General features: G+C 39.3%; 1 protein-coding gene across 8 annotated transcripts in view; it reads right to left on the bottom strand.

The window, feature by feature from the left end:
- TTC13 (tetratricopeptide repeat domain 13) overlaps positions 1-27,643 on the bottom strand; it is a 68,036-nt gene that overhangs the window by 8,856 nt on the left and 31,537 nt on the right. The window contains exons 10-21 of one of the 8 annotated variants that reach the window (XR_012902778.2): positions 25,652-25,793; positions 24,127-24,301; positions 23,633-23,789; positions 22,583-22,713; positions 21,891-22,023; positions 19,826-19,918; positions 13,343-13,426; positions 9,976-10,060; positions 7,361-7,470; positions 4,789-4,924; positions 2,579-2,658; positions 2,006-2,183 (exon numbers count right to left, since the gene is read on the bottom strand). Coding sequence is in view for 4 of the 8 variants with exons in the window: in XM_075924709.2 (XP_075780824.1) it covers positions 2,105-2,183; positions 2,579-2,658; positions 4,789-4,924; positions 7,361-7,470; positions 9,976-10,060; positions 13,343-13,426; positions 19,826-19,918; positions 21,891-22,023; positions 22,583-22,713; positions 23,633-23,789; positions 24,127-24,301; positions 25,652-25,793 (1,405 nt within the window). In the remaining 4 variants the exon portion in view is untranslated. The remainder of the gene's footprint in view (positions 1-2,005; positions 2,184-2,578; positions 2,659-4,788; positions 4,925-7,360; positions 7,471-9,975; positions 10,061-13,342; positions 13,427-19,825; positions 19,919-21,890; positions 22,024-22,582; positions 22,714-23,632; positions 23,790-24,126; positions 24,302-25,651; positions 25,794-27,643) is intronic. The other 7 variants (XM_075924709.2, XM_075924708.2, XR_012902781.2 and 4 more) reach the window with 7 other exon arrangements.

Genomic DNA, 27,643 nt, shown 5'->3' with positions numbered 1-27,643 from the left:
AAGTGGGACTGGATGAAGCAATATGGATTGCTCAAAATTGCCCTGTTCTGTTCTCTTCCTCTGAAACATCTGGCACTAGCCACCATCAGAAGACAACTGGGCTAGCTGAACGACTGGTCTGACAGCATGGTTGTTCTTATTTGTTTTCTGCTTATTGTCTTAAATTTCAATATTGAATTCAATTTTTTCTTGTAATCAGCCCTCTAAAGTCCAATACTGAAGAGAAAGGCTAGGTTCTGTGCTGTTTTCACATATCACCACCAGTAAAAGGTACACTTTAACCCAGCAACCCTGGGAAACAGGGTATGCTGTATTAAGGAATTTTTCAGATGACGGGAGGGTGCTGGAATGGGATCTGGGAGAGAGGGGGAATGATGGCGGATAGGGGTGTGGTTTCATTGTGCTGCTGTTTCCCCATCAGGGAGCGGGAGGGAAGAGGAAATGGCAGCATGCAGAACTGCTTTCTTCTCCCCCTAACTGGCATCTGAACCATGGGTCCTGGATAAGGGGGACCCAGATTAAGGAAGTTCAGGTTAGGGATGTGAATAGGTAACTGGGTATCTGCTTCCCCATGTGGCTGGGGGCCGGCAGCCTGCCAGGCTGGAAGCAGGAGCCTGACCCAGGCTCCCACTTAGATGATTTACCAGTTAAACATTAGGTTAAGCTAATATTTAACCAGTTAACTGATTAATGGGATTTTTGCATCCTTAGTTCTGGTATATTGCAAGACAAAAATTTTTATTGATTACATCTGTAACAATTTTCTTCAATGCTTTTATAACCCATTGGAGCTTAGTCAACTATCAGGCAGCAGCAGAAACACACCAAACCAAACACATCAAACAACTACAGAACAGTATTGTATTAAGTGTAAACTACTACAGGTTGAACCTCTCTAGTTCAGCACCCTCAATTCCTGACAGGTGCTGAACCAAAGAATTTGATATTATCTAGCAGTATTACCAACACTTCCACTGCTTAATGGCTCTTTCAAGGCATTTAGGGATAAATTAGAGCTAAATAAAAGCAAAGAATGCTGAGAGCCAGGACTGGTTGCTGTAAATAAATTTTATGGGACTGCAGAAAACTTGCCGACATGCACGATAAGTGGACATCTGGCTAACTAAAATCATGCAGGAACACGAATGTTGCCAGACCAGAGAGTGTCAGACTAGAAAGGTTCAGCCTGCAAAAAAAAGGTAAAGTTAAAAAAGATTTGACAAGGTAAAGAAACTGTTTCTGTGTTTGTTTCATTTAAATTAAGATGGTTAATAGCAGCATTTTTCTTCTGCATAGTAAAGTTTCAAAGCTGTATAAGTAAATGTTCAGTTGCAAAAACTTAAGAAAAATCTATCATAATGCTTTGTTCAGAGTTACAAATATTTCAAGTATTATGAACAACCTCCTTTCTTGAAATGCTGGTAACTCTGAACTTCTACAGTAATGGAGTACCACACTGAGGTCTCAGGCACTCCGATTAAAGCCTCAAGAGGTGCACGTGCACTTAAGTGCAGTCCCATAGAGATACACTTGAATCTCTTTAATACGGTAGCCTTGGGAAATAAATTCCTCTGGCAGAAGATAGGGCAAGATGCTTTTCCATGTAAATATGTTCCAGGCCATTTAGAACTTTGTAAATTGTGACCACATTGAACTTTACATGAAAACAAAGAGGAAACACTACTATTCTGTGCCCATAAGAGCCTACTGCCCTCCACAAAGATGATTTCCATTCTGCTCAAGCTGAAACATCAGAGACTTTTTCAAAGGCAATTACAAATAGTAGCTCACAACCATGATCTGGCCTCAAGCTTACAAAGACATAGTTTGCTGTGGGAAGTTCCATATCGACAGGAACAGCTGCAGCCTCAGGGTTAACCATAGATACTGAAATGAACTGTCTCTCAATTGTCATCAAGAATCCACAAAAACATAAGGAATCCTAAAAAACATTATACAGTTGTAAGCCACCATGGTAAAGAGTGGACAAACACCTGATACACACACTCTCAGTTCTTGCTTATTCCTTCTGCTGCTTCTCCATACTTAGAAGTATCACTTCTGTTAGCTAGGCTGAGCCACCGTATTTTTATGTAGAACTTGCCTTTCCTTTTGGTATTTTTCCTGCTACTTCTTTCCCACTTGCCATCAGTGCTCCCATGATCACCGAATAAGCTATCACACTAAAAAATAAAGAGCAACATGTCTCTTTCAGTGAATGTTTTCAGTTTGAATTATTTTACACAATACAAAATTCAACCTCTTCCTCAATTAAAAATTGAAAAAGTGCTTCGAGGTATTTTTTATTAAAGATAAGAGAAACATCTGACACCTTAGTTAAATCAGATATTCAAGTACTGGGGATTTGTAGTCCCATAGCATTATTGATGGACTGGTTATTAACTGATTAATTTGTTAACATTAATCAATCTCTTAGACCATAGTGGTAAATAAAAGTTCCGTTTCCTGATGGCTGATGCAATTTATCACAAGTCCCTTTATTAACAAATACACTAAGCGGATAAACAATACCATAATCATTAAAATAGAATAGCAGATGGAGAGATAAGTCACTAACCTGGATCCTCTTGAGAGGGGCATTAAATTATAGAAGTAATAAACTAAAGACAGGATAAGATTGCACACAGCATCTGCCTCCTAGGTAAAAAAAATATAAGCAAGGGCTGAAAGTACTTTACTGTACAGATATGAGATGTAGTAACATACAAAAATGTTGGTGCACTTGAGAATACCCTCCATTAAGTAATGATGCAATATATTTAACAGCAAGATGGGCAGGATTTTTTGGGGGGAGTTTAAGAAAAATATTATGTTTCAATAAAATTGAGCCATCCCTATTATGAACACTGGAAGATCAAGTATCTCAAAAAAGGTCAAGCTAAGCAATTAGAAATAAACTAGAATTAAGCCATTATGCTGGGTCAAAGATCCTGATAAATATAAAACACAGAATCTCAAACATAGCCAGCTTCTCAGATAGAATACAATCAACCTGAAAAAACAATTATATTTATGTTAATTCTAATTTTACAACTGGCTGTCAGGAACCAATGTATGAACAGTATTAAATAGTGCTCATTATGATATTAATACCCAGTGGTTGCATGCCCAGATAATAATTGCATTTTTATTATAGAACATTTTATGCTGTGTGTTTGGAATTAAACTATTACTCAGCAAAGCAGAGTAATTTAGTAGACTGCCCTTCAACAATGGAAACCTTCCATTTAATAGTACAGTAAACTTCCGATAATCCGGTACCTTTAGGACCCAGAGGGTGCCGGATTATCAAATATGCTGGACTATCAGAAGGAGGGGCTATGAAGGGTCTGGGGTGGGGGATGCCACCCCAGACCCCTCATAGCCCCCCCTTCCGATAGTCCGGCTGTGCCCCAGCCGTCCCTGATTCAGCCGCTGCTGGTCAGTTTCAGCAGCGGCTGAATCGGGGACGCCTGCAGCAGAGCAGCTGGAGTGCTGCCGGGTTGGTCTGGTAGCGCCGACCCTTGGTGAGGCAAGACCAACCCAGCAGCATCCCAGCTGCTCTTGGGGACGCCTGGGGCAGAGCAGCCGGGGGGCTGCCGGGTTGGTCCCACAGCGCCGAGGAGCGGCGCTACTGGACCAACCCGGCAGCACCCCAGCTTCTCTGCCCCAGGTGTCCCCAAGTCAGCCACTGATGATACTGATCAGCGGCTGACTCCAGGAAGCCGGAGGCAGAGCTGCTCTGCCCCCGGCTTCCTGGAGTCAGCCGCTGGTCAGTTTCAAAGCAGCTGAATCAGGACGCCTGGGACAGAGCAGCTGGGGAGCTGCTGGGTTGGTCCCCGCAGCGCCGCACCTCGGCACTGCAGAGACCAACCTGGCAGCGCCCTAGCTGCTCTGTCCCAGGTGTACCCAAGTCAGCTGCTGCTGAAACTGATCAGGGGCTGATTCCAGGAAGCCGGGGCAGAGCAGTTCTGCCTCAGGCTTCCTGGAGTCAGCCGCTGGTCAGTTTCAGCAGCAGCTGAATCGGGGACAGCTGGAGTGCTGCCGGGTTGGTCCCGCAGCCCCAAGGAGCAGCGCTATGGGACCTACCTGGCAGCACTCCAGCTGCTCTGCCCCTGGCTTCCCCGATTCAGCCGCTGGTCAGTTTTAGCAGTGCCTGAATTGGGGAAGCTGGGGGCAGAGCGACTCCAATGGTCCGGCTGCCCGGAGCACTTCTGAGTCCCTGATGGTGCCGGACCATCAGGAGTGCCAGACCATCAGATGCCGGACCATCCGAGTTTTACTGTAGTATTTAAATAAAAGGAGAATTTTATTACTTATTTAGGAACTGTACAAAAAAATCTAAATAATAGAGCAATGCACAATAAGCTAGAATGTATTTTGACAAACATAAAAAAATGAGTAGAGATGTTAAAAATAATAGTGGTCTCTTCTGACCTTGTAATCATCCAGTCTGACTTCCTGCACAATACAGGTCACAGAACTTCCTAATGAAATCCTGTTTCAACCACATTTACCCTGATTTAATTAGCTTGATTAACACAGGTCCTACAAATGAGAGGTAATTTATCTAAGGTGCCACAGGACTGCTCATCGTTTGAGCCAGAGAATCTTTCAGAAGAAATATCCAATCTTGATTTTAAATTGCCAATAATGGAAAATCCACCACAACCCAGGGTAAGTATCTCAATGGTTAATTAATCTCACTGTTAAAAATTTGCACCTTACATTTGGACAAAATTTGCGCTAGCTTCAACTTCAAATGAATTGTTTCAATAAAAACTTTACCCCAAGCTCTGCAGATAAAATTAGTACTTTTCCTTTGGCCGTTAGGTCCTTATATAGTGCATCTATTTCTGCATGATACAGTTGTGTTCTTTCTTCTGTTGTCTGAGTTTCCACTGAAAATAATATGTTCCCAACTCTAACACAAAGAAAGTGTGAATAAATTTCAAGAAACTAATCAAATACTTGAGATGCAAAAATGCAGGCTATTCTCTCCCTCCCCTATAATTTTGTCCCATACAGCACCCATATTTGCCCAACTCAAATGAGAGGCACTGAAGTTGAAACAGAATAAGTATATATTTTAATATTCTTACTGACAGAGTAGGAGATATTGTCTGCAAATAATTGCTAACATTTTGATGGAAGTCGTCCAGAGTTTGGGAGTGTGTCTTTTTAAAGACAGAGCATTAAAGTTTTATTTTTACATGTATACCCTTCCCATGCCAACACTAGCACACAGGGTGGAAACGAATCTCTTTCATTAATCAGTCATTTGTTGCGCCTTCCATTTGCTCTGTGGTATTGAGATAGACTAGACTTTCCTTCCCTAATAAGGACTCTTTTTAAGGTTCCTCCGGGGTGCCCTCTTCTCCTCATATCAATTGGCTTCCACTTCATAGCTTCATGGGGGTCTATGTGCGCTGGCACCACCAGTACATGCCTAAAACATGTCCTGTGCTTCCTTTCTGGTTCTGGTAGAAAGGAGCTACTGGCTGATGATTTCTCAGGTCTCCTTTTTGAGAACTAAATCTTTCCAACCAATACTCAGACTTAGTACATCTCCAGCTATCATGGCTGAATGTTAGCACTGAGATTAGATTTGAACTGAAGAGTCTTAATTTTGTTTTGGTGCTGCATATCTTTTGATTTTCATATGCTGTTGAGTTTAGTAAATGCAACAGATGCATTTCCTATCCCTGATCTCACTTCCTTCTTGAGGTTTTTCTCTTGGCCAATATGGTGCCGCACAGATATAGAACTGTTCTCCTCTCAATATTTTTGCCTTTCAATGGGATGTTACATTTCAAGAATGTTTGTTTTTCTCTTGGCCAATATGGTGCCGCACAGATATAGAACTGTTCTCCTCTCAATATTTTTGCCTTTCAATGGGATGTTACATTTCAAGAATGTTTGTTTTACCATGCCTAAATCTGAACCTCATTTGGCCTGCTATTTTTACCACATTGGCTGTCTTTGTAACTTTTCAGGGTCATCACTAAGGGAAAAAAAAAAAATCTTATCTGCACAATACAAGAACAAGAAATTTAAAAGCACATTCTATTTCAGTCAGTTTTATTTGTTTAGAATCCACAGCATGTTTGTTAACTTTGAAACTCCAGAAATAGAATAGTTTACTAATTAGTGCTAATTATTACGAAATAGTATGGTTTTGTTTGCACATGAAACTAGTAAGATTCCTACCAAAATCTTACACTTATACTTTAATTTTCATAGACATGCAAATTTCACACGTATTTTCCTAATGCAAAAAAATGTATCTGTCTCTTGTCATGGTGTGGGAAGCCCACAAGGCACAGAGAACTCCCCGCAGCTCCCAGTATTTGCATATTTCACTATTTGTGGTGGTGCCACAAATGCATTCACAGCAAATGGCGGTAGCTTCCTGTATAATGAGCGTATCTTGTGCATCATCCCATTAAAAATATGCAGGTCTAGAGATTAAAATTTAAAAGAAAAATTCACTGAGATTCATTTAAAAAAAAGAAGTCTATCTTCGCATTAAAGGTATCTGCAGTAGATTGTAGAACAATTTAAATGATAGTGCAGAATTTTGAGTCTAAGTAATCTGAATGGAAAGAATGTCTAAGAAAATTATCAATTCCATAATGTTGTAATGAGATTAGCATGTTCTTTTGAACATGGGCTTACAAAGAAAAAAAAAATCACTCTTTAGGGATGCCAGCTTTTTGCCTCTCAAAGGGGGCATTTACTCTCTCAACCAGTGATGGACCAAATGCCTTGCTACAATTTACCAACTAGGAATTACTTGAGTACATGGAAGGTATTGCCTGAAGCGCCACAAAACCTTCAATAACCTTATTAATATGAGACGGTCTAATACCCTATTCTGTCCATTCCCACTTCTAGAATGGGACCATTGTGATGATAGCTTCCATTCCAGCCCATTCTGACTCAGAGCATTCAGATCGGTTTTTATTGTCTGTGAAGCAGAGTGAAAAGTCCTCCGAGCAAGAAACCTTTAACTCTATATAAGTGTTGATTGCTTTAACTTACCAAGCTGTCAGCCATACAGTTCTGCTGCTCAGAATTTTCTGACTACTATTATGGAGAATAAAACTTTTCAATATGCATTCAATAGTATGAGTTGAGTAATAGTATCCCTGTTGGCGCAGATGCTACACACCTGAGAATCACTTCCAGACTCAGTGAGACTAAGTCATCTATAGAAAGGGCCCAATCATAAAAGTACAAAATGCCATTAGAATAATAAATTAATTGCTATGGATAATTCATAATATTTCAACACATGTTCATTGCCATTTCCTGAAAGATTAGAATATTAAAAATATGAATTTTAAATCAAACGTACTTGTCTCCTGTTATTGTAATTGTGAATCCATCATATTCTTTCCCTTGATCTTTGAGGCTAGGGACTTTTGTATTTACAGTAAATCCATCTCTTGTTTTACTGTTAAACTGCTTTCAGAAAAAAAAGGAACTTATTAGAATAAATATAGAAGGATAAACTTTCTATAGACACTGTTCTGTAATACGGATTTCTAGAGGACAGTTTTAACAAGAGATACCTAGTGCAGCTATGGTCCCCTAAATAAAAATAATTAAAAAGGCTTGTACTATAAGCTGGAACTATACAGACAAATGTTTTTCACAAGCCCTAATTTGATACCGACCATTTGACATATGTAAAAAAAAACAAAGAAAAACAACAAAAACAAAAACAAAAAACAACAGTAATATGAGTTGTATGGTCCATATTTTATGTTTATATTTTGTAAGTAAATGTATTACTCCAAATTGCATTCCAGAATGTAGCTCACAATTTTTAACTGCTACCAATTTTCATTCAACATCCTTTGTATATTTCTCTCCTCACCAGAAGGAAAACCAGAAAACACAATTTTCAATTACTGCAAAGCCAAAAAAAATAGTAATTTAAATTTAACATTTCAGCCAAAGACTGTAACTAATGTGTCAATTATAAGCCACAGTAACTTTACTCAAAGAGTCAAGTTCTAGTCAAAGTTACCCACCTAACTGAACAACCAGACCTCTTTAAAACTAACCAGTTCTCACAATTTATCCATGCAGCATTAAAGACAATTTCTCCACCATCATTGCGAAGTGAAAAGCTTTTGCAACCATATATTTTAAAATACAATGGTATGAACCATAAAATTATGCTCTGGCTAATAGGATTTCATTTTTTTAGATTATAAGCATTTATGAGGAATAGAATTCCAATGTGACATGTACTATTGAGAATAGTATACATATAAACCAAACCAGATGAACATTTTTTCAATACCATGAACATTTGCTGCCAATTCTTAGGAAGAGATCTTTGTCTTGCTAAATCATTCATAGTATCTTAAAATAGTTATATGTTTTTGCCTTCTCTTTATCCTAATATGTGTTTTCAAATTCAGCTGATAGCATTTCCCCCTGTCAAGCACCTCTGGAAAAAGTGGCAGTCATTTTGCTTCAGAGGGACTTATTTATGGTTTCTTATATCATATCATATTGCACAGGACAATCAAATATCTTTCCCTTTTTCCTTTCCAGGCTCGTGTTTAGTTTTTACTGGTATCCATTCCGAAAAAGGTGAGCATTGGGTTGCAGAGCTGACAGGGCTGTAAAGGATTGATCTTAAACCGCCCTAACCCTCAGACAATCCCTAACATATGCGTTAAAGTAATTTGGAGGTGACATTTGTGGCACTTATCTGAGCACCCTGGAAAATATGTGGGTAGCAATATTTGAGCTTCTATGAAAATCTCCATACCTGATCAGTTTGAATTTTTCAGCTCTGATTGGTGTGAATGTTCCTTTCCAAGCTTTATTCAAGCCTAAATATTTTATTTATAGTCTATTTTTTTTAAATCATCAAAGGCAAGCCCTTCCTGCCATATTCCCAAAGATTCATTGAACATTTGGTTTATTTGAAAAAAATCTTAGAACTGAATCCTGAGCTAGAAGGACCAGTTACTAGGGACAAAAGGATAACTCGGCTTCCATGCCACATAATTCAAAGCCTTTTTATGGAGGCTACCAACAAAGGTGCTGATAATTGCGCACTGGGGAGGAGGCAATGGTGATCTTGCGCTTTCCCCACCAGATCTGAGTAGAAGCCACCAGTTCATTCCACATTGGCCAACAGCCATTAACAAGTAACTACTTTCGCTAATTACTGCTCTAGGCTACATTTCAAATCAGTGGTCCAGAATTGTTAAAAAAAAAAAAAAAAGTTCCATATGCCATATACAGGCAGTCCCCGGGTTACATGGATCCGACTTACATGGGATCCCTACTTACAAACGGGGTGAAGCAACCCCGCACTAGCTGCTTCCCCCCAGCAGACCAGGGAGACACAGAGTGGCTTTTCTCAGCAGACACCTCAGCTTGAGAATAAATGACTGAGGGAAGTGAGGTGTGGGAGAATAAAACTGAGCTCTGGAGAAATGTTTGGCTAGAGTTTCCCCTACAATATGTACCAGTTCCGACTTACATACAAATTCAACTTAAGAACAAACCTACAGTCCCTATCTTGTACGTAACCCGGGGACTGCCTGTACTACAATTCCATAAACTCTTTGGTTTGTCAAATGTTTTGTACAGCTTTGCTGAACCAGTCAATCAGGTTCCAAATAAAAATCATCATTCTAGTAAGACTGGTTTCAAAGAACCAGTGCACTAAATTCCCTTCCCCCCCCCCCACTCCATTTACCAGCCATATTTTCTTTTTACCAATTAAGGAGTAATTATGCAATTAAGATTGCTCAAGCACAATCACATACACATGCATCGAAGGGAAGGATCATGCCATAGTTGAGCAGATTTGTAGTTATTTTTATTAGTACATTAAGCCTTTAGAATATACCTGTACTTACTCCATTTTTAAATTAGACCTACAACTGCCCCTTTAAGTTGTTACCCACATCAGCTAAAAGTTGTTGCAAAATTTACCTTCATTATGGGAAGAAGGTCTTCTACTTTGTGAACGTTTTCCAGTGCTTCTCTAACTTCTAGCAGACCTTTAGGATTATTAGCACTAAAATAATAATAATAATAAGGCAACTATTTTAACACAAACACAAGAATCAAGGAAATCTAGCATTTTTCAGAGTATTCATCCAGTTTTAATTCAGCAAATCATCTCTGATGGTCAATGGAATTAACTACTGCATTCTATTCTACTACATTCCTTTTAGCAAATTCCTCCACTCTCTCCACTCGGTCAGGGGCTGAAATGAATACAATACAAGGAGGAATATTTTTACCTAATGATTTTCTAGGACTGAACTCACCACAGGTTAGACATTCAGACTGCATATCTTCTGTAAATAGTTCAGAGTGGCCCTCAAATTTGGCTACATCCCTTTTTACCCTTTCCCCCAAATGAACATTTTCAAAGCTACAAGGTAATGCTAAATTCTCAGTAGGAAATTAAACACATATGCGGCTAATGATAAAACCTTATTCAAAAGTATTAACTTTTTACCTGGATCCCCAAAAGCCCACAGACACCCAAAAATGCTTGCTTGGTAGGGCAAACTTGAAACAGAGATCACTCCCAGAAAGGAAACCAGATAATATGGTAGCAAATCTTCTATTTTGAAGCCTGATCTTTCACCTAATCGGAAACATTTGGGACATACAAAGCAGAAAAGAACAGAACTACCTCCACGTTGTGTCCTAACTAAGTGTCATGAACAAGCTTCAAAATTTAGCAAATTCCTATCTCATACCAGATCCAATAGTCCAGCCCCTGTTTTGATCTTCCACAGCTCTGAACAAAGCTCAATTTCTTCTGATGCGGAGTGACTAGATGTGCTACTAATAACTGTAAGCAGGACCTTTGGGACTCCCAATTTTGCCACTGGTGCAAGTTAGAAGATGTGGGTCATATACTTGCAGGCTGCACCCAGTGGCAAGGACCGGATGGTTCCCTCATGAACTTGCACAGACTAAACATGCTTGTATCTACATAGACAATCAAGTCAATTATAATAGGCAAACATACACAATATCCGAGGTACTCTCAACATCCAATCTGTGAAGTTAGAATGAGAGTCTGTCTAGATAACTTCTCTCTTTCGACAGAGGGATGTAAATTAGGCACTTTGAAATCGCAAATGAAGCCAGGATTTGAATTTCCCATGCTTCATCTGCATAATCAGGTAATGGTGCTCTTTCGAAAAAGCGCCATTTCGAAAGTAAAACTGCGGTCTAGACGTGGTTCTTTCCAAAAGGGGGTTTTACAGGATCTTTCGAAAAAGGCTTCCTTTTTCAAAAGAACCGCATCTACTTTTGAAATGGCGCTCTTTTGAAAATTATGTGATTATGCAAATGAAGCACAGGAAATTCAAATCTTGGCTTCATTTGCAATTTCAAAGTGCCTAATTTACATCCCTCTGTCAAAAGAGGGATGTAATTTAGAGACAGCCTGAGATACAGGAGCCCCTTTTGGGGAGCTCAGAAGAAGCCAACTTTTGAAGGAACTTGGAAATATCTTCAGCAGTGCATAAAGCCTTGCTTGCAGGTATATGCTCCACTAGTCTCACTATTTTCATGGGGGCGAGGGAGACAGGATAGTTTGAAATGACTGGATGTCAAGTCATTCTTTTAAAACTTATTTAAAAACAAGAAGTGCTAGCCAGCTCTGACTAATAGCTTCTCATTAGTTAGCAAAGTCATCAGATTCCATGGTGGAACATAATTTTCCCCCTTTTCTTTTCCTCCTCAACCCCTCTTTTTCAGCTATTCATTTGTAAATCTGTATTGCTTGGCTTCAGTCATCTGAAGTGGGTTGTTCCCACAAAAGCTCATGATACTATCTACATTTTTGTTAGTGTCTAAGGTGCTGCAAGACCATTCATTTAAAAAAAAATTTCAGGGTGGAGCATTTTATCATTTACATAACATTAGAAGCTTTGCATTTAACATACCGGCACGTCTGAATTTCATGAAGGTTTTTATCATTCCAATATTTGAAAACAAAGTTTAAAAATATCTCCAACTTCATGCTTTCCTCTAAAATTTTAAGAGCACAAGTAGATTTCTTTGTCACAGTGTAGGGAAGGTAGAGTGCACTTTATCTACATTTCTTGATTTGGTAACACAAACTTGAACTCCTTTCACAGTTAGGTTTCTTCCTAAGTGTTCAGATGATTTGTATCTGCTTAAGGTTTGCTTATCTTTGAGAGACTGAAGCAGAAATCTTCTGGAAAATCTTTGATTAGTTTTCAAATTTTCAACATAATTAGCTAAACATCCCTGGTCTGGCATTCTTGGAATCTAACCAGTCCCGAATCAGGGAATTTACAGGATTGGGGAGGTCAATGCCACCAGCCTATGGGGCTCCACTCTCGTGGCAGCAGAGGGACTGGCATTAATGGAGCAGGGATGAGGAGTGCTCAGGGAAGTGGCATGGCTATGGAACCCTACAGCCAGGGATCAGGAAGGAAAAGCCCTTCTAATGCTCCCTCCCAGCCGTGAGTCATCTATGACCTGAGCAGTTTCACAATCCAGCCCGGGAGTCCCTGTGGCCTGGAGTGTGTGTCAGTTCCCATTCCCCAGTCCCATCTCTTCCTGCCCTTTCCCCTCCACATTGCACCCCTTTTGCTTCCTTGCAGCTTCTGCTGCTGCAGTGAGCATGGGGCCCAACTCTTGCTGCTGCCCGCACCAGGCCCCCCCGGTAATTCCCAAGGCTGTATCCCTCGGGAGGAGGGGGAATTTGGGGGGAAGGGTTCAATGAGGGGGAAAGGGCGGGGCTTAGGAGACAAGTATGGACACACACATCTTGGGCCACAGGAATTCCTGGACCAGGATTGTCAAACTGCTAGGGCCATAAATGGCCTACAGGCCATGAATTTTGAGATCCCTGTCCTAAAGAAAGAGATTTCACTCTTGGAGAGAAAAGTCAGAAACAATGACATATTCTGTGTCATAAAACACCAGTGGATACTTCCCCCTGCACACCTTAACCAACAATATTGGTCAGAAAAATTAATTTCCTGTAATATGGGGTATAAATCAATATTTTCCAGGATCACTTTGAACAAAAACACACCTTCCCTTGTAAGACAGGGCTAAGGTCCACCTGTGACTGACATAGGTCAGAAGCTTGGATACAGGTACTCTTATCACATGTAATAGAGAAGACTCCTTTCTTTCACATGGCAATTAGTGGGCTTCTCCCAGTGTGTAAGAGGGCATAGTTATGGCTGGTACTGAAACTAAGAAAATATTTCCCCAGACTTTATGGAATGGTCTATTAATATGCATTCAAATGGATATTGTAGGGTGAGGAACAATTAAAATAAACCATTACCCATGATAAACAAGGATCCTGTCTTTAATAAAATGAAGTATTTTTTCAAAATATTCCAGGTATCTCATGTTAATGACTTGTCCCCTGTAGATAGAAGATAAATAAAAATGCTTAGAGTGGACTATTTTATTTGACATTTTAAAACCAGCTTATATGTTGTTCATAAAAGCATGATATGTGATTTCTATACAATGGGTCTGAAATAGTAATGGAAGCTTAATCAAAGGTTTGTCTGAATACATAAGATAGACAGTAAGGATATGTCTACAGTGCATTCCTCTTTCGAAAGAGGAATGCAAATGCAGACCAATGACATTGCAAATGAAGCGTGGATTTGAATTTCCCGCGCTTCATTTGCAATATTGCGTCCGGGCAGTATTTCGAAATCCCCTATTTCGAAAAAAGAAATGCTGTCTAGACGTGGTTATTTCAAAAGAAAATCCTTCTTTTGAAATAACCCTTACTCCTTAAAAAATGAGGTTTAAGGGTTAATTCAAAAGAAAGGTTTTCTTTTGAAATAACCATGTCTAGACAGCATTTCTTTTTTCAAAATAGCGCCCAGATGCAATTATGCAAATGAAGTGCGGGAAATTCAAATCCGCGTTTCATTCGCAATTTCATTCGTCTGAATTTGCATTCCTCTCTCGAAAGAGTAATGCGGTGTAGACATACCCTAAGGGACTTGTAGACACTCAAGTCTTACTGGTTTGGTGGTTTTCAACAAGCTACTTTGCATGGGTTCTCCCCCCATTACTACCAGTGTTCTTATGTACAATTGAAAAAAAAAAACCCACAGTAACACAACTGTCAATTTGGATTTGGAAATATTTGTATAGAGCCAATTACCCTGATAGAAAACTTTGTATGTTTATTTGCGAAGATAAGTGCAGGAACTGATAACACTAACTGTAACTGATTTATTTTAAAACACTGTTATATGATTGTGATGTCTGTTCCAAACTACTTAAGTATTCTCTTCTTACGAATGTGCTTGTATTAAGTGTTCCTAAATCCCACACATAAAATTGTCTTTTTTAAAATAAAAGTCTTCTGGGATGATTCATTGAATCCTGATTCAGAGTAGGAGGAATATCTTAAGGACACTGCAAAATATCAAATTTTCACATTTTAAAGAAAGAAAGGGGGAGGAATGAGTAGAGTGCAATAACTTTAAGACACATTTCTAAGTAGAAAGAACAGATGTTTCAACCTCTAGGACATTTTCAAGAACATTTCAATTTCCAGTTGCTATATAAATACTGCACTCTACTGCTCTTCCAGGAAATTAAATATTTAATCAGCAGTTTACAAGCTACATTTATAAACAGCTGACTTGGTGCCTTTTTCTTTGAACATTAGATATGACCCTATAAACTTTCAAAAGAGGCCTGTCAGAATTGTATCAAAAGAGGCCTGTCAGAATTGTAGTAATACATAATGCCTTGAACAGGAACATTATGTACCATTATTGTATTTGTAAGAATCCTTCATCATTTCCAAGCTACAAAACAAGATTTTATATCGCAAATGTTACAGCTACACATACCAGGAGGTTAAAACCACTGTCAATCACAAGAGATACATCTTCAGCCAGTCTCTATCCCCTTTTTTATAATTATTCAGGGCTTGATTCTGGCATTTTAATTCATTTTGTGCTGCACCTTACTCCTACATAGTTGTACTGATTTTAACGTACTTCAATGGGGACAAACATTGATCAGAATTAGAATTCTCAAGTACACATGTTAGAAAAGAAAGAGAAAGAGGAAAGATAATAAACAATTGCTGATATGATTTGCTCTTCTTGTACATCCCATCTTAGTCCACCTTACACAAAAGCTTTCTGTACAACAGGCAGAAGTATAAAGTAGTAAAAAATAAGAATAGGATTTATTTGAGCAGTAGCTTGGAGAACTCAGATAACGTCAGTCTAAAAGGATGTTGGAACAAGCCGTGGAAAAGTGGTAATGAATAAGCAAAGACAAAGATAGCGGTTCAAAAGTTTTGTTTTTCCTCAACTTGATGATCTCTTGAGGTCCCTTCCAGTTCTAGTATTCTATGATTCCCTCTATTTGATAGGTACTGCCATCTCTTCAGAATGCCAAAGATTAGCAGGGGATGCCTCAACCTATATTTGGAGAAATGCAGACAGCTTCAATCACTCAGAACAGAACTCAAATTCTTGTTTGGCCCCATGAAAACAAAAGTTTAGACTTTCAAAAAAGTAACATAAGATTTATTAACTTATCACCTATACCAGGATGGAGGCACGCCAAAGGCACTTTTACACTGTCTTTAGGGCAAAACTGCAGGAACAGCAGCACCAGAGAGCTCTAAGCTTTAGAACCTTACAGAAACGTACAAAAATCAAGTCAAAAAGACTTTGGAAACACTTGTGAGTGCTCCCAAACAAAGTGTTTCAAATTAGAGTGATGACTATATGACTACCATGGAAAGTTTTCAGCTATTCTCCAGATGTTTAAGCCTCTACACAGAAAAAATCCAACACAGACACCATCATTTAGCATTCTCCAAGATGCCAAACTCAAATAAGAATTGTTGAATGGAACTGGGACCTGCATAAAGAAATCCCATACAAAGAAAGTGTTGTTAGCAAGGACCTAACAAAGGATAATTTGTGTTAAAAAACAACAGGTGACAGTAGAAGCCAAAGTGGTTCTATGACACTAGGCTAAACACCTTCTGATCTGATCTTTCATAAATGTGACCTTGGCCTTCATGAGGGCGCTGTAGCTTTGAAATGCACAGAAGCCCCTGCTGGGGATTCTTGTACATTTCAAAACAGGCACGCCTGCATGCAGCCCAGAGTCAGTAGGACTTCTCACTGGCTCTGGGCTGCACACGGAGTTCCGCATTCCTCCTCTGAAATGTACAAGAGCCCCAGTGGGAAGCCCTGCTGGGGCTCTTGTACATTTTAAAGGAGGACTGTGAAGTGCCTATCAACTAGTCAAGTAGTTGATGGAAATTCCATCGACTAGTCGATTAATCGCAATTTAACATCCTTAGTATGAAGTGAGCCCATTAGTCTCAATAAGGTTTTCATTCTGAAGCCTCATTATGATATATGAATTACCAGTATTGCAAAACTACTTCATGGCGGATTAAAGCACACAAGAAGGGATTATGCTATTTGTGCAAACTTGCACTATCTACTACAAGTGAAATCTCTCGCTGATGGCATGAATTGATGGAAGAGAGTTTAGAAGACTATCGCTATCTACTACACTATCTCCTGCCTCATTCAGTCTAGGAATGTAAACAACTGGTCAACTATCCAATAAGCATAATCTTATCGGATATTCAACTAGTCACTTCTCCCCCCCCACCCTTGCTGCCTCTATTAGAGGCAGCGGGGGAAGGAAAGGAGGGATGGGGTAAGAGCAGGAGCCGATGCTGGGGGGGAACTGGCTTAAAAGATTTCTCTGCTGGCTCTTAATATATTTAAAAGGCAGAGCCACAACGGGGTTAGGTCCCGGGGCTCCCTTGCTTATTGACTAGTCGATTAGGGAATTCCATTGACTAGTCGATTATTTAGTTTAATCAATTAATTCAATCCCAGATTAAATGGTTATTTTCAGGAACAAATCCAGTAGCGTGCAAAGGAGAAAGTATGCTCCTGTACTCAGAAAGGCGACACAGTCAAAACTCGTGATGGGGAAGCATGAAGGTTCGCTAGTCCGGGAAGATTTAGGCCCTTGCAAACCGTAATTAGGTTGAGTTATTAATCAATCTTTCTATCAAAAAACCACTATCAGTATTATTCAAGCCATGATACAGACCCAAGGATCACAGGCCAGGCCAAAAGAAAAGGCCAGAAACTGATTCAGTCTGGTCCTGCACTTTATGAAGATCCAGTAGCCCATTTCAGTACTACAGATAGCCTAGAATCACTAGGCTCATTGGGACATCAAACTAGAGAATTGCTAGTGTTATCTGATGAGATAAAAGCATAAGAAACATTTAGTAGGCACTCTTTGCAAAGTAGGTACTCACTATCAATAACCCTCACAAGAATAGGGCATTCCTTAGAGGTCTCATTCTGCCGATGACACAACCAAAAGACGCTGGAGGTTCATGTTCCATTTCACCCCCCCATCTTCCATATTAGGGCAAAAACAGCTAATGAGTTATGGAGCGAGGCAGGAGTTGCCCTCTAAACTTGAACAATGAAAAGTGTTTGGATTCTGTTGCATCTTTGATGCGAGAGGAGGATATAAAGCAAAACTCAAGAGAATACTGAGTTCCAGTATGCAGAATTTGAAAGGATGAATGCAGAAGTCTGAGCACAACATTGTCCCTAAAGATGTGAAAACAGAAAATGTAGTTGTTCCTACAAGCAATTGCTGAGCTACATCAGAGCTTCAGCCAAACCTAAACTTACATACCCCAGAAAAATGTCAGGCTGCTGGGCTCCATTCTGTGAAATGGTAGGAGTTGCCGAGAGACAGAGACAGAGACAGAGACAGAGACAGAGACAGAGACAGAGACAGAGACAGAGACAGAGACAGAGACAGAGACAGAGAAAAAAAACACTAACCATGAAGAGTACAGGGGGCTGCAGACAGAGAAGTTTGAAGGGGAGCGGAAGAGTTCCCCCCGTTGAATGAACAAGGTGAGAGTAACTAGATTTGAGGTGAATGATTTTGCTTGACTGTTTGTGGGTTTTCCCCCCCTGTTTCAGGTGATTTCAGTTACTGTTCCAGTTGGGATTGTGCATTTGAGTCAAGAAAAATTTAACAAAAACGATTTAAGGTCTAGAGAACATGACCTAGCAAGGAAGTTTGAAAGAACTGGGTTAGTTTGGGTTTGGAAATGAGAAGACTCAGAGGGGACACGATAGCAGTTTTCAAGTACCTAAAAGGGTGTTACAAGGAGGAGGAAAATAAACTGTTCTCTTTGACCTCCAATGACAAGACAAGAAGCAATGGGCTTAAATTGCAGCAAGGGGAATTTAGGTTGGACATTGGAAAAAAAACAAAACTTTCTAAATGTCAGGGTGGTTCAACATTAGAAAAAATTGCCTAGGGAGGTTGTGGAATCTCCATAATTGGAGATATTTAAGAACAGGTTAGACAGATGTTTATCAGGGATGATGTTGGTGCTTAGTCCTGTCTTTAGGGCAGGAGACTGGACTTGATGACCTCTCAAAGTCTCTTCCAGTTCTAGTATTCTATGATTCTAAAATACCCTGTGCACTTGGAGCTTTAAAAATCAGTAATTCTTTCTGTAAAATATTTTAGAAAGATCTTTTTCACCTCATTTTTTTCTTTTAGAGAAACATTGAAAGACTAAGTTTAGAAATAAAAGAAGGAAGAAAGAAGGACTCTGATTCCTTGCTATTTGTGTGCGCACACACTCTCCATCCATGATTGACAGTGATTTTGCCACATGCAGCTCTCCTTTTTCCATTGCTTCATAGTAGGTGGAGCTGTAATGCTTGCTATACAGAATATAGACGACAACACGATTAACCAATAAGCCTGGGTTTATCAGTTAATCCTGTTAACTACACACATTCCTCCCCGCCCCCTTTGCTGCATTAGTATCAGAGGCAGCAAGTGGAGGGATAGGGGAGAGGTGGAAGCCAGTACCCATGAGGCATGCTTCCCATGAGCACCAGATCCCATGGAGCAGCCTGACCCCCACCCCCATGCTGCTGCCTCTGATAGAGAGGCAACAGTGCGGGGTGGTAGGGGGCTCCACGGGAGTGGCACTGGGAGCACACTGGCTGCCAGCCCCACTCCCAGGGACTATAGAATAGGCATGTAACTGCTAAAATTTGATGCTGTTACACAACTATTCAATTACATGGCATCTAATATCCCTAATACGGAATCTTGTTTTATCATATAAAGAACACGGAATGTACAATTATTTGAATTTTTCAAGTTAGAAGGTTTTTCTGAAACAGCAGTTACCTTTAAGCTTCTTAGTTATTTTGACACCTATGCCTTTAACCTTTCTATACTGAAATATTGAGAGGGACACGTGATCTGTCTCTAAATACTATTAATTGACGAAGGTTACAAAGTAAGAAACAGACTACCTGGTACATACTGTGCCATTACAGCTGGCAGTACTGCCTTCTTGAAAACAGAAGAACTACTATGGGTTTAACTTTCAGTATATGAAGTAGGTATTTTAATTAGGGAATAAAAACTTGAAACTAATGGTTTTTTTGGGACCTATTTATCTTTATTTTGTGGAGAATATAAAACATTAAGATTCGGGGGGGGGGAGGAAATGGGAAGGACAAAAAATAATGAGGGATTATTTGGTTTAATGAGTGGTAAAATAAACAAAAGCTCTCCTAGAATTAAAAATAAAAATAAAAATAAAAGTGTTAGATGTTATATAGTACATACACAATAAACACTGTCAGTCAATTATAATACATCATGGACAGCCTACATATTTTAGCACAATTCCTAATACTAACAGGATTAGTCAAAAACTTCTTACCTGATTAGATTGATGTGGTTATTAAAGCCTCTACTAAGACTTCGAGCTGGCATTTGATCTAACCAAAGCACGGGCTGATCTGGGTCAGCTATCCTACAAAGAAATACCCTGTTAAAATTGGGGCAGCAAAAGAAGTCTTATTACATGTTATATTTTAAAGCAAGAAAATACCACTTGGGAAAAATTTCTGAAGTTCCATCTTAAACATAGCTGCCAACCTGTGCTGTCAACTGATGCAACCTATGGCTCTGAGAAGCTGGTTCATGCATTAATACCTTTTGGCAAAGTTTGAATTCAGGAATCATAAAAAAAGATGTTGTTTTTTTTCTGACAAATATGTATCAGCTTTTCTAAGAGGAAGAAAGCAGTTCATAAAATTCTCAATTATGCAGCTAAACAGTTACTGGGCAGAGGGGAACTCTGTGAATAAGTGACTTGTTTACCATCTTTTTTGGATCAGAAACAAAGAAAGAGTTATCATTAGGTCTTTAAAGGAGTGGAGGGCCTCATCTATTCCAGAGCTAAAGTCTGTTGGCCTCAAATAGTAAGTCCTTTCTTGTGATCTAGAACTCCCTGGGAAACTCCATGTTATGAAGCTGCAATGGCCTTTTTATTGCTATCACATAAGCCATAGTACACATTGTGGTGTGAACAGCATATGGTGGGGTTTCATGAGATGTCCCCTATGAGTCCCAAGCCTCTTCCTGCTACTTCTCATAGAATCTTCTTTAGAATGCCTTCCCAATTCCCACAATGCTACACAGGGAGTTGAAAGATATGGGTAGGAGAGGAGTAATGCTCAGTAATAGTAGTACACTTCCTCCAACAGAAAGGGCTACTCTACTGGGAGTGTCCTACCTCTGAAGGAGAAGTCAGTACCAGAAATACCTCAACCTGATATTCAGGTAACTCTGAACTGGTGGTTTGGATATTCCTCTTAAGAAAAGGTGAATCCAGCAACATATCTATTTCACACCATGTATGTATTAGTACAAAGAGACCTGGTCGCAAGATGGCAGGTACTGAGGAATACTTTCAACTCAAGCAGGACTGAAGAGGAAGGTACTAGGCTTCCATTACACTTAGTGCCAACACTGCATAGCAAGGTGCTCCGTGATAAGGTTGGTACCAAGAGAAGTGCTATCCACATATTTAGCGGGTACAACTTCTGCTCTCTTAATGGTCAGTACCAGGGTAACAGAAGGGTCTTTAGCAGACTTCTGACTCAGACAGCACCCAACACAAATCAGACGCATGACAAAATTTGTGCCTCAACTCACTAGGCACCAGGTATGGTGATCTGTGCTTTGTTCATCCCTAAAGCCATGTTCTTCCCTGGCCACCAGAGGACATCAATGCCTGAATACTGGCAGACAAATGGGACCTTTGAGTAGATGTGGCCCAAGCAACTGAGACTTACCAGTTGTTTGAGGCTAGGCAATAGCCTTCCTCTGAGTCAGAGGAGGCTTGCATCAATTTTGCAAAGAGAAACAGCTTCCAGCAATCTGCTCTAGCTCTAAGTGCATGCATAGAAGGATCAACTTATACATTACCACCAAGAGTGTTCTCCTCTCCTTGACAGAATCAACATCATTCACAGACATCAAAACATCAGAAAAAGGATAGGCAATGACTGCTAGGGATTTAGCGTCTACTATCTTGCTAGCAACTTTATGTTGGAAGCTGGGGTGTGTAGTCTATGTACACTGCCAACCAGCGATTTTTTTTAATTGACTTGCATTTTACTAACACAAGGCCTCTTCAAGTCTGCCTTGTGAAAAAGTGCAGTGCCTCTAATCTCTGCCAAGCATAGAGTAAAGAGACCTTAACTTGCAAGAATACTCCTCCTTGGGATGAGGAGTTGTTAAACATCTTTTTATGAAAAATCCCTGCAAACACACACGGTGGAGCAGCTGTTAAAGCAATAGGGGCTAAGATTCTGAAGAGACCTGCCTTCACATCTTTTACAAATGTTGCAGTTTTTCAGTCTCTTACATTTCACTAACAGGAACTTGCATTGATATCACAAAGTAAGGCTTAGTACCACTCTTCTCTTCATCATTACCTTCGCCACTTCACAGCAATGTCAAACATGTCTCTCCACTGCATCAATCTGGTTTTCCCATTCATTCGAACTTTTGAGTTTGTCCAGGTCCGTTGCACAGCTTGCATTACTTCCAATGCAGCCAGCCCCATTGCTGAACAACAAAGAATATATAGAACCAGTTAGTCCACTCAGACTCTCCATTTTACAGGGGGGAACTGAAGCAGCCAGGTTAATGACCTGTTCAAGGAAATAGAAGCAGTAAGTGTCAATACGGTATTAAGAGTCAGTAATTCATAGTTTTCAGTCCAGTACTAGACCAAGATGCCTCAGAAAAATATTTATTAATATACAAAATGTGGTTATTTGTAAATTTTACATCTACACATTATTGGTTACTAAATTTAAGATGAATATAAATGCAAAGAAAAAAGTTTATAACTGCATATCATTTGAAAGTGATGCTACAGTTGCATCACAATAGGTAATTTACATCCCATACAGGTGGAAGTTGGGTTTACAAAGAAATTCTTCATCAACTTAGTGTTTTCAGCACCAGGGGTTAGCTCACAAAGCTATGTCATTCAGGGATGTGAATTTTGCAAAGTACGTACCCAGTGTAGACCAACCCCAGGTTAATTAGCTCAAAGTGCTATCAAAGCGAGCATGAACATTTTTCATTTCCATTCCTAGGTGGAGTGTGCTCCCCATACCTCTGTGTATTCTCTTATTTGGAAGAAATCCTGGTGTCTCGTATTGTATCAGTGAACCCAGACGATCAGCCACACATACAAGTTCTTGTACCTCAGGTTTATAGCTTTCAAAATTATGAAATAGCACATCCCTTGAAGGAAAAATGTTACAAAAAAAAATCAATCATCTGCCATGACGACTCCTTAAAACAGTATAAGAACAATCTGTATTCATAGTCATCAGTAACACAAGCCCAGAAAAGAATGAAACGTGGTACCAAAAAACCTCCCACTCTCATACGTTGTAGATATGCACACACACAAAATTCAAAGTGAAATTCTGACCCCAATGAAATCAGTAGTAAAAGACTATCCCTGTTGAAATGAATGTATTTCATCAGTAGATTTTAATAATAGAATTAGTGATTTCCAGCAGATATTAAATAAATTGTGACGCTTTGTAGTGAGACATTTCTTCAGTGCATATTAATCCTGAAATTAATAGGAATCAGAGCATGGAAGAAAACATGAAGAACACCACAGACTAGTGGTCTGATTTTGTAATTCCTTCTCAAAAATCTCCACTGCAATCAGTAGATGTTTTGCATACATAAGTGATACAGGGTTAAGTCCATACTTAAACATGCAACAATAAGGAAACTCCATTTTGAGGTTTCTACACTATGGATGGATATCCAGATGGAAGTCTATCCTGAATTTCTTTAGAACTAACATGAATCTATAATAAATTACTAATCCAGCTCAAGACAAATTTTAAAACCAAAATAGCTAACATGGCTGTATAACCTGAATTATCTTTACTGAACTGCATGGAACATGTGGCAGGACTACAGAAAATGATTTTGACCAAGTTGTGATGCTACCTCTTCATTACTGAGCTAAATAAATCATTTGTAGGCCCTATACATTTGAAAAGTGCCCTACATTTTCTGTGGGCTACAGGCAGTTTTCAACATTTGTGATAAATTAACCCTCAGGTGCCATTTTTTGAAAAACAAAAACAAAATCCTACCAGGAATGCTCTAAACAGTCTGTCTAAAAACCACTCACTTTATGTGTGGCTGCAATCCTGGCTGTTCTTCATAGTCTTCTATTAGAAAGGGAAGGTTTTTGGCCCAATGGTCCTTAAAGTTTCCAGGAAGATCTGTATCTACATTATACTCTACAAGAGGAGTATCAAGATGGGCATGCAAATATCGAGAATATTCTGAGGAAAATAAAAATACAAATTCAGCCAATCATTATTTATCGCAAACAAGAATTTAAAACAGGATTATATAGGAGTTAGTTATTTAAGATTTTATTAACCAATATTAAACTTGAAGTTAGCTAAACTGTTAAAAATCTAGGCCAAGCAAGTGGTATCATAGTTACTTTTACTACTAAATCAAGATCCAAGTCTGAGTTCTGGTCCTGGCTTTTAATTCTGATCAAACAAGCGCCAAGATGACTATGAAGACAGCTCACTCAACACAGCAGTCAAACACAGACAATTTTAGTCCTATGTCAAAGAATTCTCCCCTCTCTTCCCTGTTGTGACTTACCTCTGAGGTATTTCACTTTTAGGTACTCTGGACTAGCCTTCTGGCCTGGTAGTGGATCGTTTAACATAACCTTAGTTTGAGCTTTTATGCCTTCATAAAATTGTCCCATTGCAACATGACTGAGACCTTTCATATACTGGCATACTTCATTATATGGCTCTAGCTGAAGACATCTCTAGAAGAGTAAAGAAATAAGCAATTCAGTAAATAAAAAATTTACATAGGTATCTTGAAACAGTCTGATACAAGTACTAAGGAATGGTCTTTTTTTCTTTCAAAAGTTATCAGTAACTGTTTTCCCTGTGACTTTCCTTCAACTGATGTTAGCTAGCAAGTAAATTGTTTTTAAGATGGTAAAAATATTTTCAGTGTCATTATACAAAATGTAACAGTGGTGGTGAAACTTGTTCTTGATCATACACTATACTTGTAGCTAAGTAGTTTTCAACATCAGATGAGAGAGGCTACACAGTGTCATAAAACATGTCTTAGTGTAAACAGACCCTAAAAGTAGGAGACATTTTTCTTAAAATGCAACTTTATAAAATGTATCCACCATCAGTTCTCCTATTCCACCAAGCATCATAGCTCTGAAATTCACAGACTGCAGTACTATTGCCTTACGATCAATTCCACCCTACATCATGTTAGTTTTAGTATAATGCCAGACAACTGACTATTTTAGAATTTGGTACCCCAAAACAAAATTCTCACTATATAGATCTATAAAATATTCATGGATTATCTGCAGCTCTTCATAAAGCACTTGCTATTTAAATGTCAGCTGTTTTTTTTAAATACAAAAAGATCTACAAAGAGTCACAAAACAGAGACACATGGTAATTTACATAAAGACATATCATGTTCTAAATAGGCAAAAGTAAAGTGTGCTTGTTAAAATAGGGATGTAGGGCTTCTTAGACTTAGCCCTGTTCCTTGCTTTGCCAATGACTCACTGCATATCTTTGGGCAAGTCATTAACCATCTGAGCTTTAGCTTCTAGATCTGCCAAATTAGAATACAATTTATCTACCTCATGTCAGATGGATCACTGTACACAACTGTTAGCTGTTATTGTTCATGATGGAAAAAACTCAAAAGATTCAAATAAGCACTCCAAAGTTCAGATTCATGTCTAAGTCTTGAGATTACAGAACTGGCTACTTGCCTTATGTGAACAGCCAAAACACTGGGGTTCCACTTCTAACCAAAATGTGAGCATTTCAAAGCTTTATAAAACACCAGTTAGAGTCTAGTATTAAAAATTTGTGAATCTGGAGGAAAATGTCTCAGTTCCCTCCTCTGCCTGAACTGGTCCATCATTCATTAATTGTAAGATAATAAACCGTGCTTACAAAATTACATATGGATATGCATTTTATTTTCAATTCAGATTTTCATTCACGTTCAGAATGTGAAACATAACATTCTTGTATTTCATTTTAAGTGTAATTTGATATTAAGTCTAATTAAAAATATCAATCCTTAATTTAGTATAGATCTTTAGAGGTATACCTGTGCTTACCTTAAAATTCTTCAGTGCTTCATCTAGGCTACCGTGATGGTAAAGCATCATTCCCCTGAGCTGTATTGTCTGAACATGATTTTGATTTAGCAACAAAGCCTTCTGGAAGCTCTCTGTAGCAGCATCAAAGTTACCAAGCTCCCTAGGTAATTCCATAGGATCGTAAGTGAGGGAGTATAAAAAGCAAGGGTGTACATACAAACCTACCTTTTTAACCAAATAATTTGTCCTTTGTCTTTTGTTCAAATAAGATATTAAGAAAAGATATGAGAAGCTAGGGCTAATTAAAAAAAAATCACATCAGGGACAATTTCTCTAAGGTAAGAGTTCTGTAACTTCTTTGGCAGTGACAACCAAACTATTGTTCACAATTCTTAAAAGGATCTACTCTTGGATACACAATCCCACTAGACCCTGGATTCACACAATTCTCTGTTGGCATTTACCACGAGCTAGGACACGTTAGGCCAAGGCTACTCAACATGCGGCCTGCAGCCCGTTTGTTTGTGGCCTGCAGTGCGGTTTGGGTTTACACAGGGCTCAACACGTGCAGGTAGGATCCTTTGAACATGGCCTCCACTGGGAACAATCTCCACAATGGTGAGGTGTCTCCCAGGTTGGGTGAGCATTGAAAGATGCAAGTGGACAGGCTGGCTGAAACAGGCGGGTACAAGGTGTTAAGTGTTTCTAGCCCCCAGGAAGGTGGTGCCAGGAGCACTGGGTCATTGTGGAAAGCGCTTTGTATTCATGTGAAAGAAACTATTTGCATATATATTTGCACGTATATGCAACCACACTTAAGTTGCGGCCTTAGGCATGTGCTGTGAGTATCACTGGCGGGGGGGCTTCCACAGTTGAGTAGCCCTGCTTTAGGCATTTCCTGGACAGTACTTCCTCAAAATCGACAAGAATGAAACCTGTTACAATGAACACCCTGGAATAAGATATAACAGCTGAATCACCCCTCCCCCAAAAAAAGCTACGTATAGGGATGAAATCAGACTCGTAAATTTTATGTCTTTTAGAAGCTGCCACTTGAAAAAAATATGGAATTGTGCCAAAGAATGTATGGGACAATTTTCTGACAGTGGCCAATTTGATCATTATACTTAGAATTATTGAGTTTCAGGAGTAGATGCAGCCAATAAAACATTATATAAAAATAAAATTAACAGTATCCTTTTGATAAAATATTTTGAATTCCATTCACAGTGTCCAATTTTGTTATATTAAATGAGTTTCAACTACACACATTTAAAGTAGCACCATTAAAAATAAAGAATCAAAGTACACACAGGTACCAAGCAAAAAGATTTATATTTTTAAAAGCAGGTTCATTATTCAAAAATTTTTAAAAGCAGATGATCTGAAAAAAAAATACATTCTATTTCAACCCCAGTTACTAAACTTGATGCAGGAATTACTGAGTAATATTTTAAGGACTTGTGTTATGTAGGCAATCAGGTTCAATAATCACAATAAACCCCTATTTAAAAAACCAAAAAAACTCCACTGAATTTATGATCTTCTCGTTAGCTTAAAAGGTGATCTACAAATAATGTTTGAAAAATGTTAGCAAATAAAGTCTTGTTTTCGAATTACTCAGACATTTTGGCATTTTTTAATATTTGCTAATGTGACGGGGCAGAGGCGCCCTGCACTGGAGGGCAGAGAGTAGCCCAGGCCCAGCTGGCTGAGAAGGCTCCATCCATCCAGCCCTGCTGGGTATGCTCCCAGCAGAGCCAGAGCATAAAAGTGGAGGGAGCCCTGCAGTTAGAAAAGGCAGCGGGGGAAAGAGGAGGTCCGTCAGCACCTACCTCAGTATTCCTGCAACAGCTGACTCCACCCTCGCAGTCGCAGAGGGGCCAGCAGCCACAGCCACTGCCGCAGCCGGAGCTGCAGCCCACAGCTGTCCCAGGAGCAATGTCAGCAGCCACAATCCCAAGTCCAGTCCTTGAGCAAGTAGACCAAAGAGGTGCCAGGGCATGGTAG

Source organism: Pelodiscus sinensis, chromosome 3, assembly GCF_052426305.1.
Source record: "Pelodiscus sinensis isolate ZL-2025 chromosome 3, ASM5242630v1, whole genome shotgun sequence".
NCBI lineage: Eukaryota > Metazoa > Chordata > Testudines > Trionychidae > Pelodiscus > Pelodiscus sinensis.
This window is presented reverse-complemented; position numbering and strand designations above follow the sequence as displayed.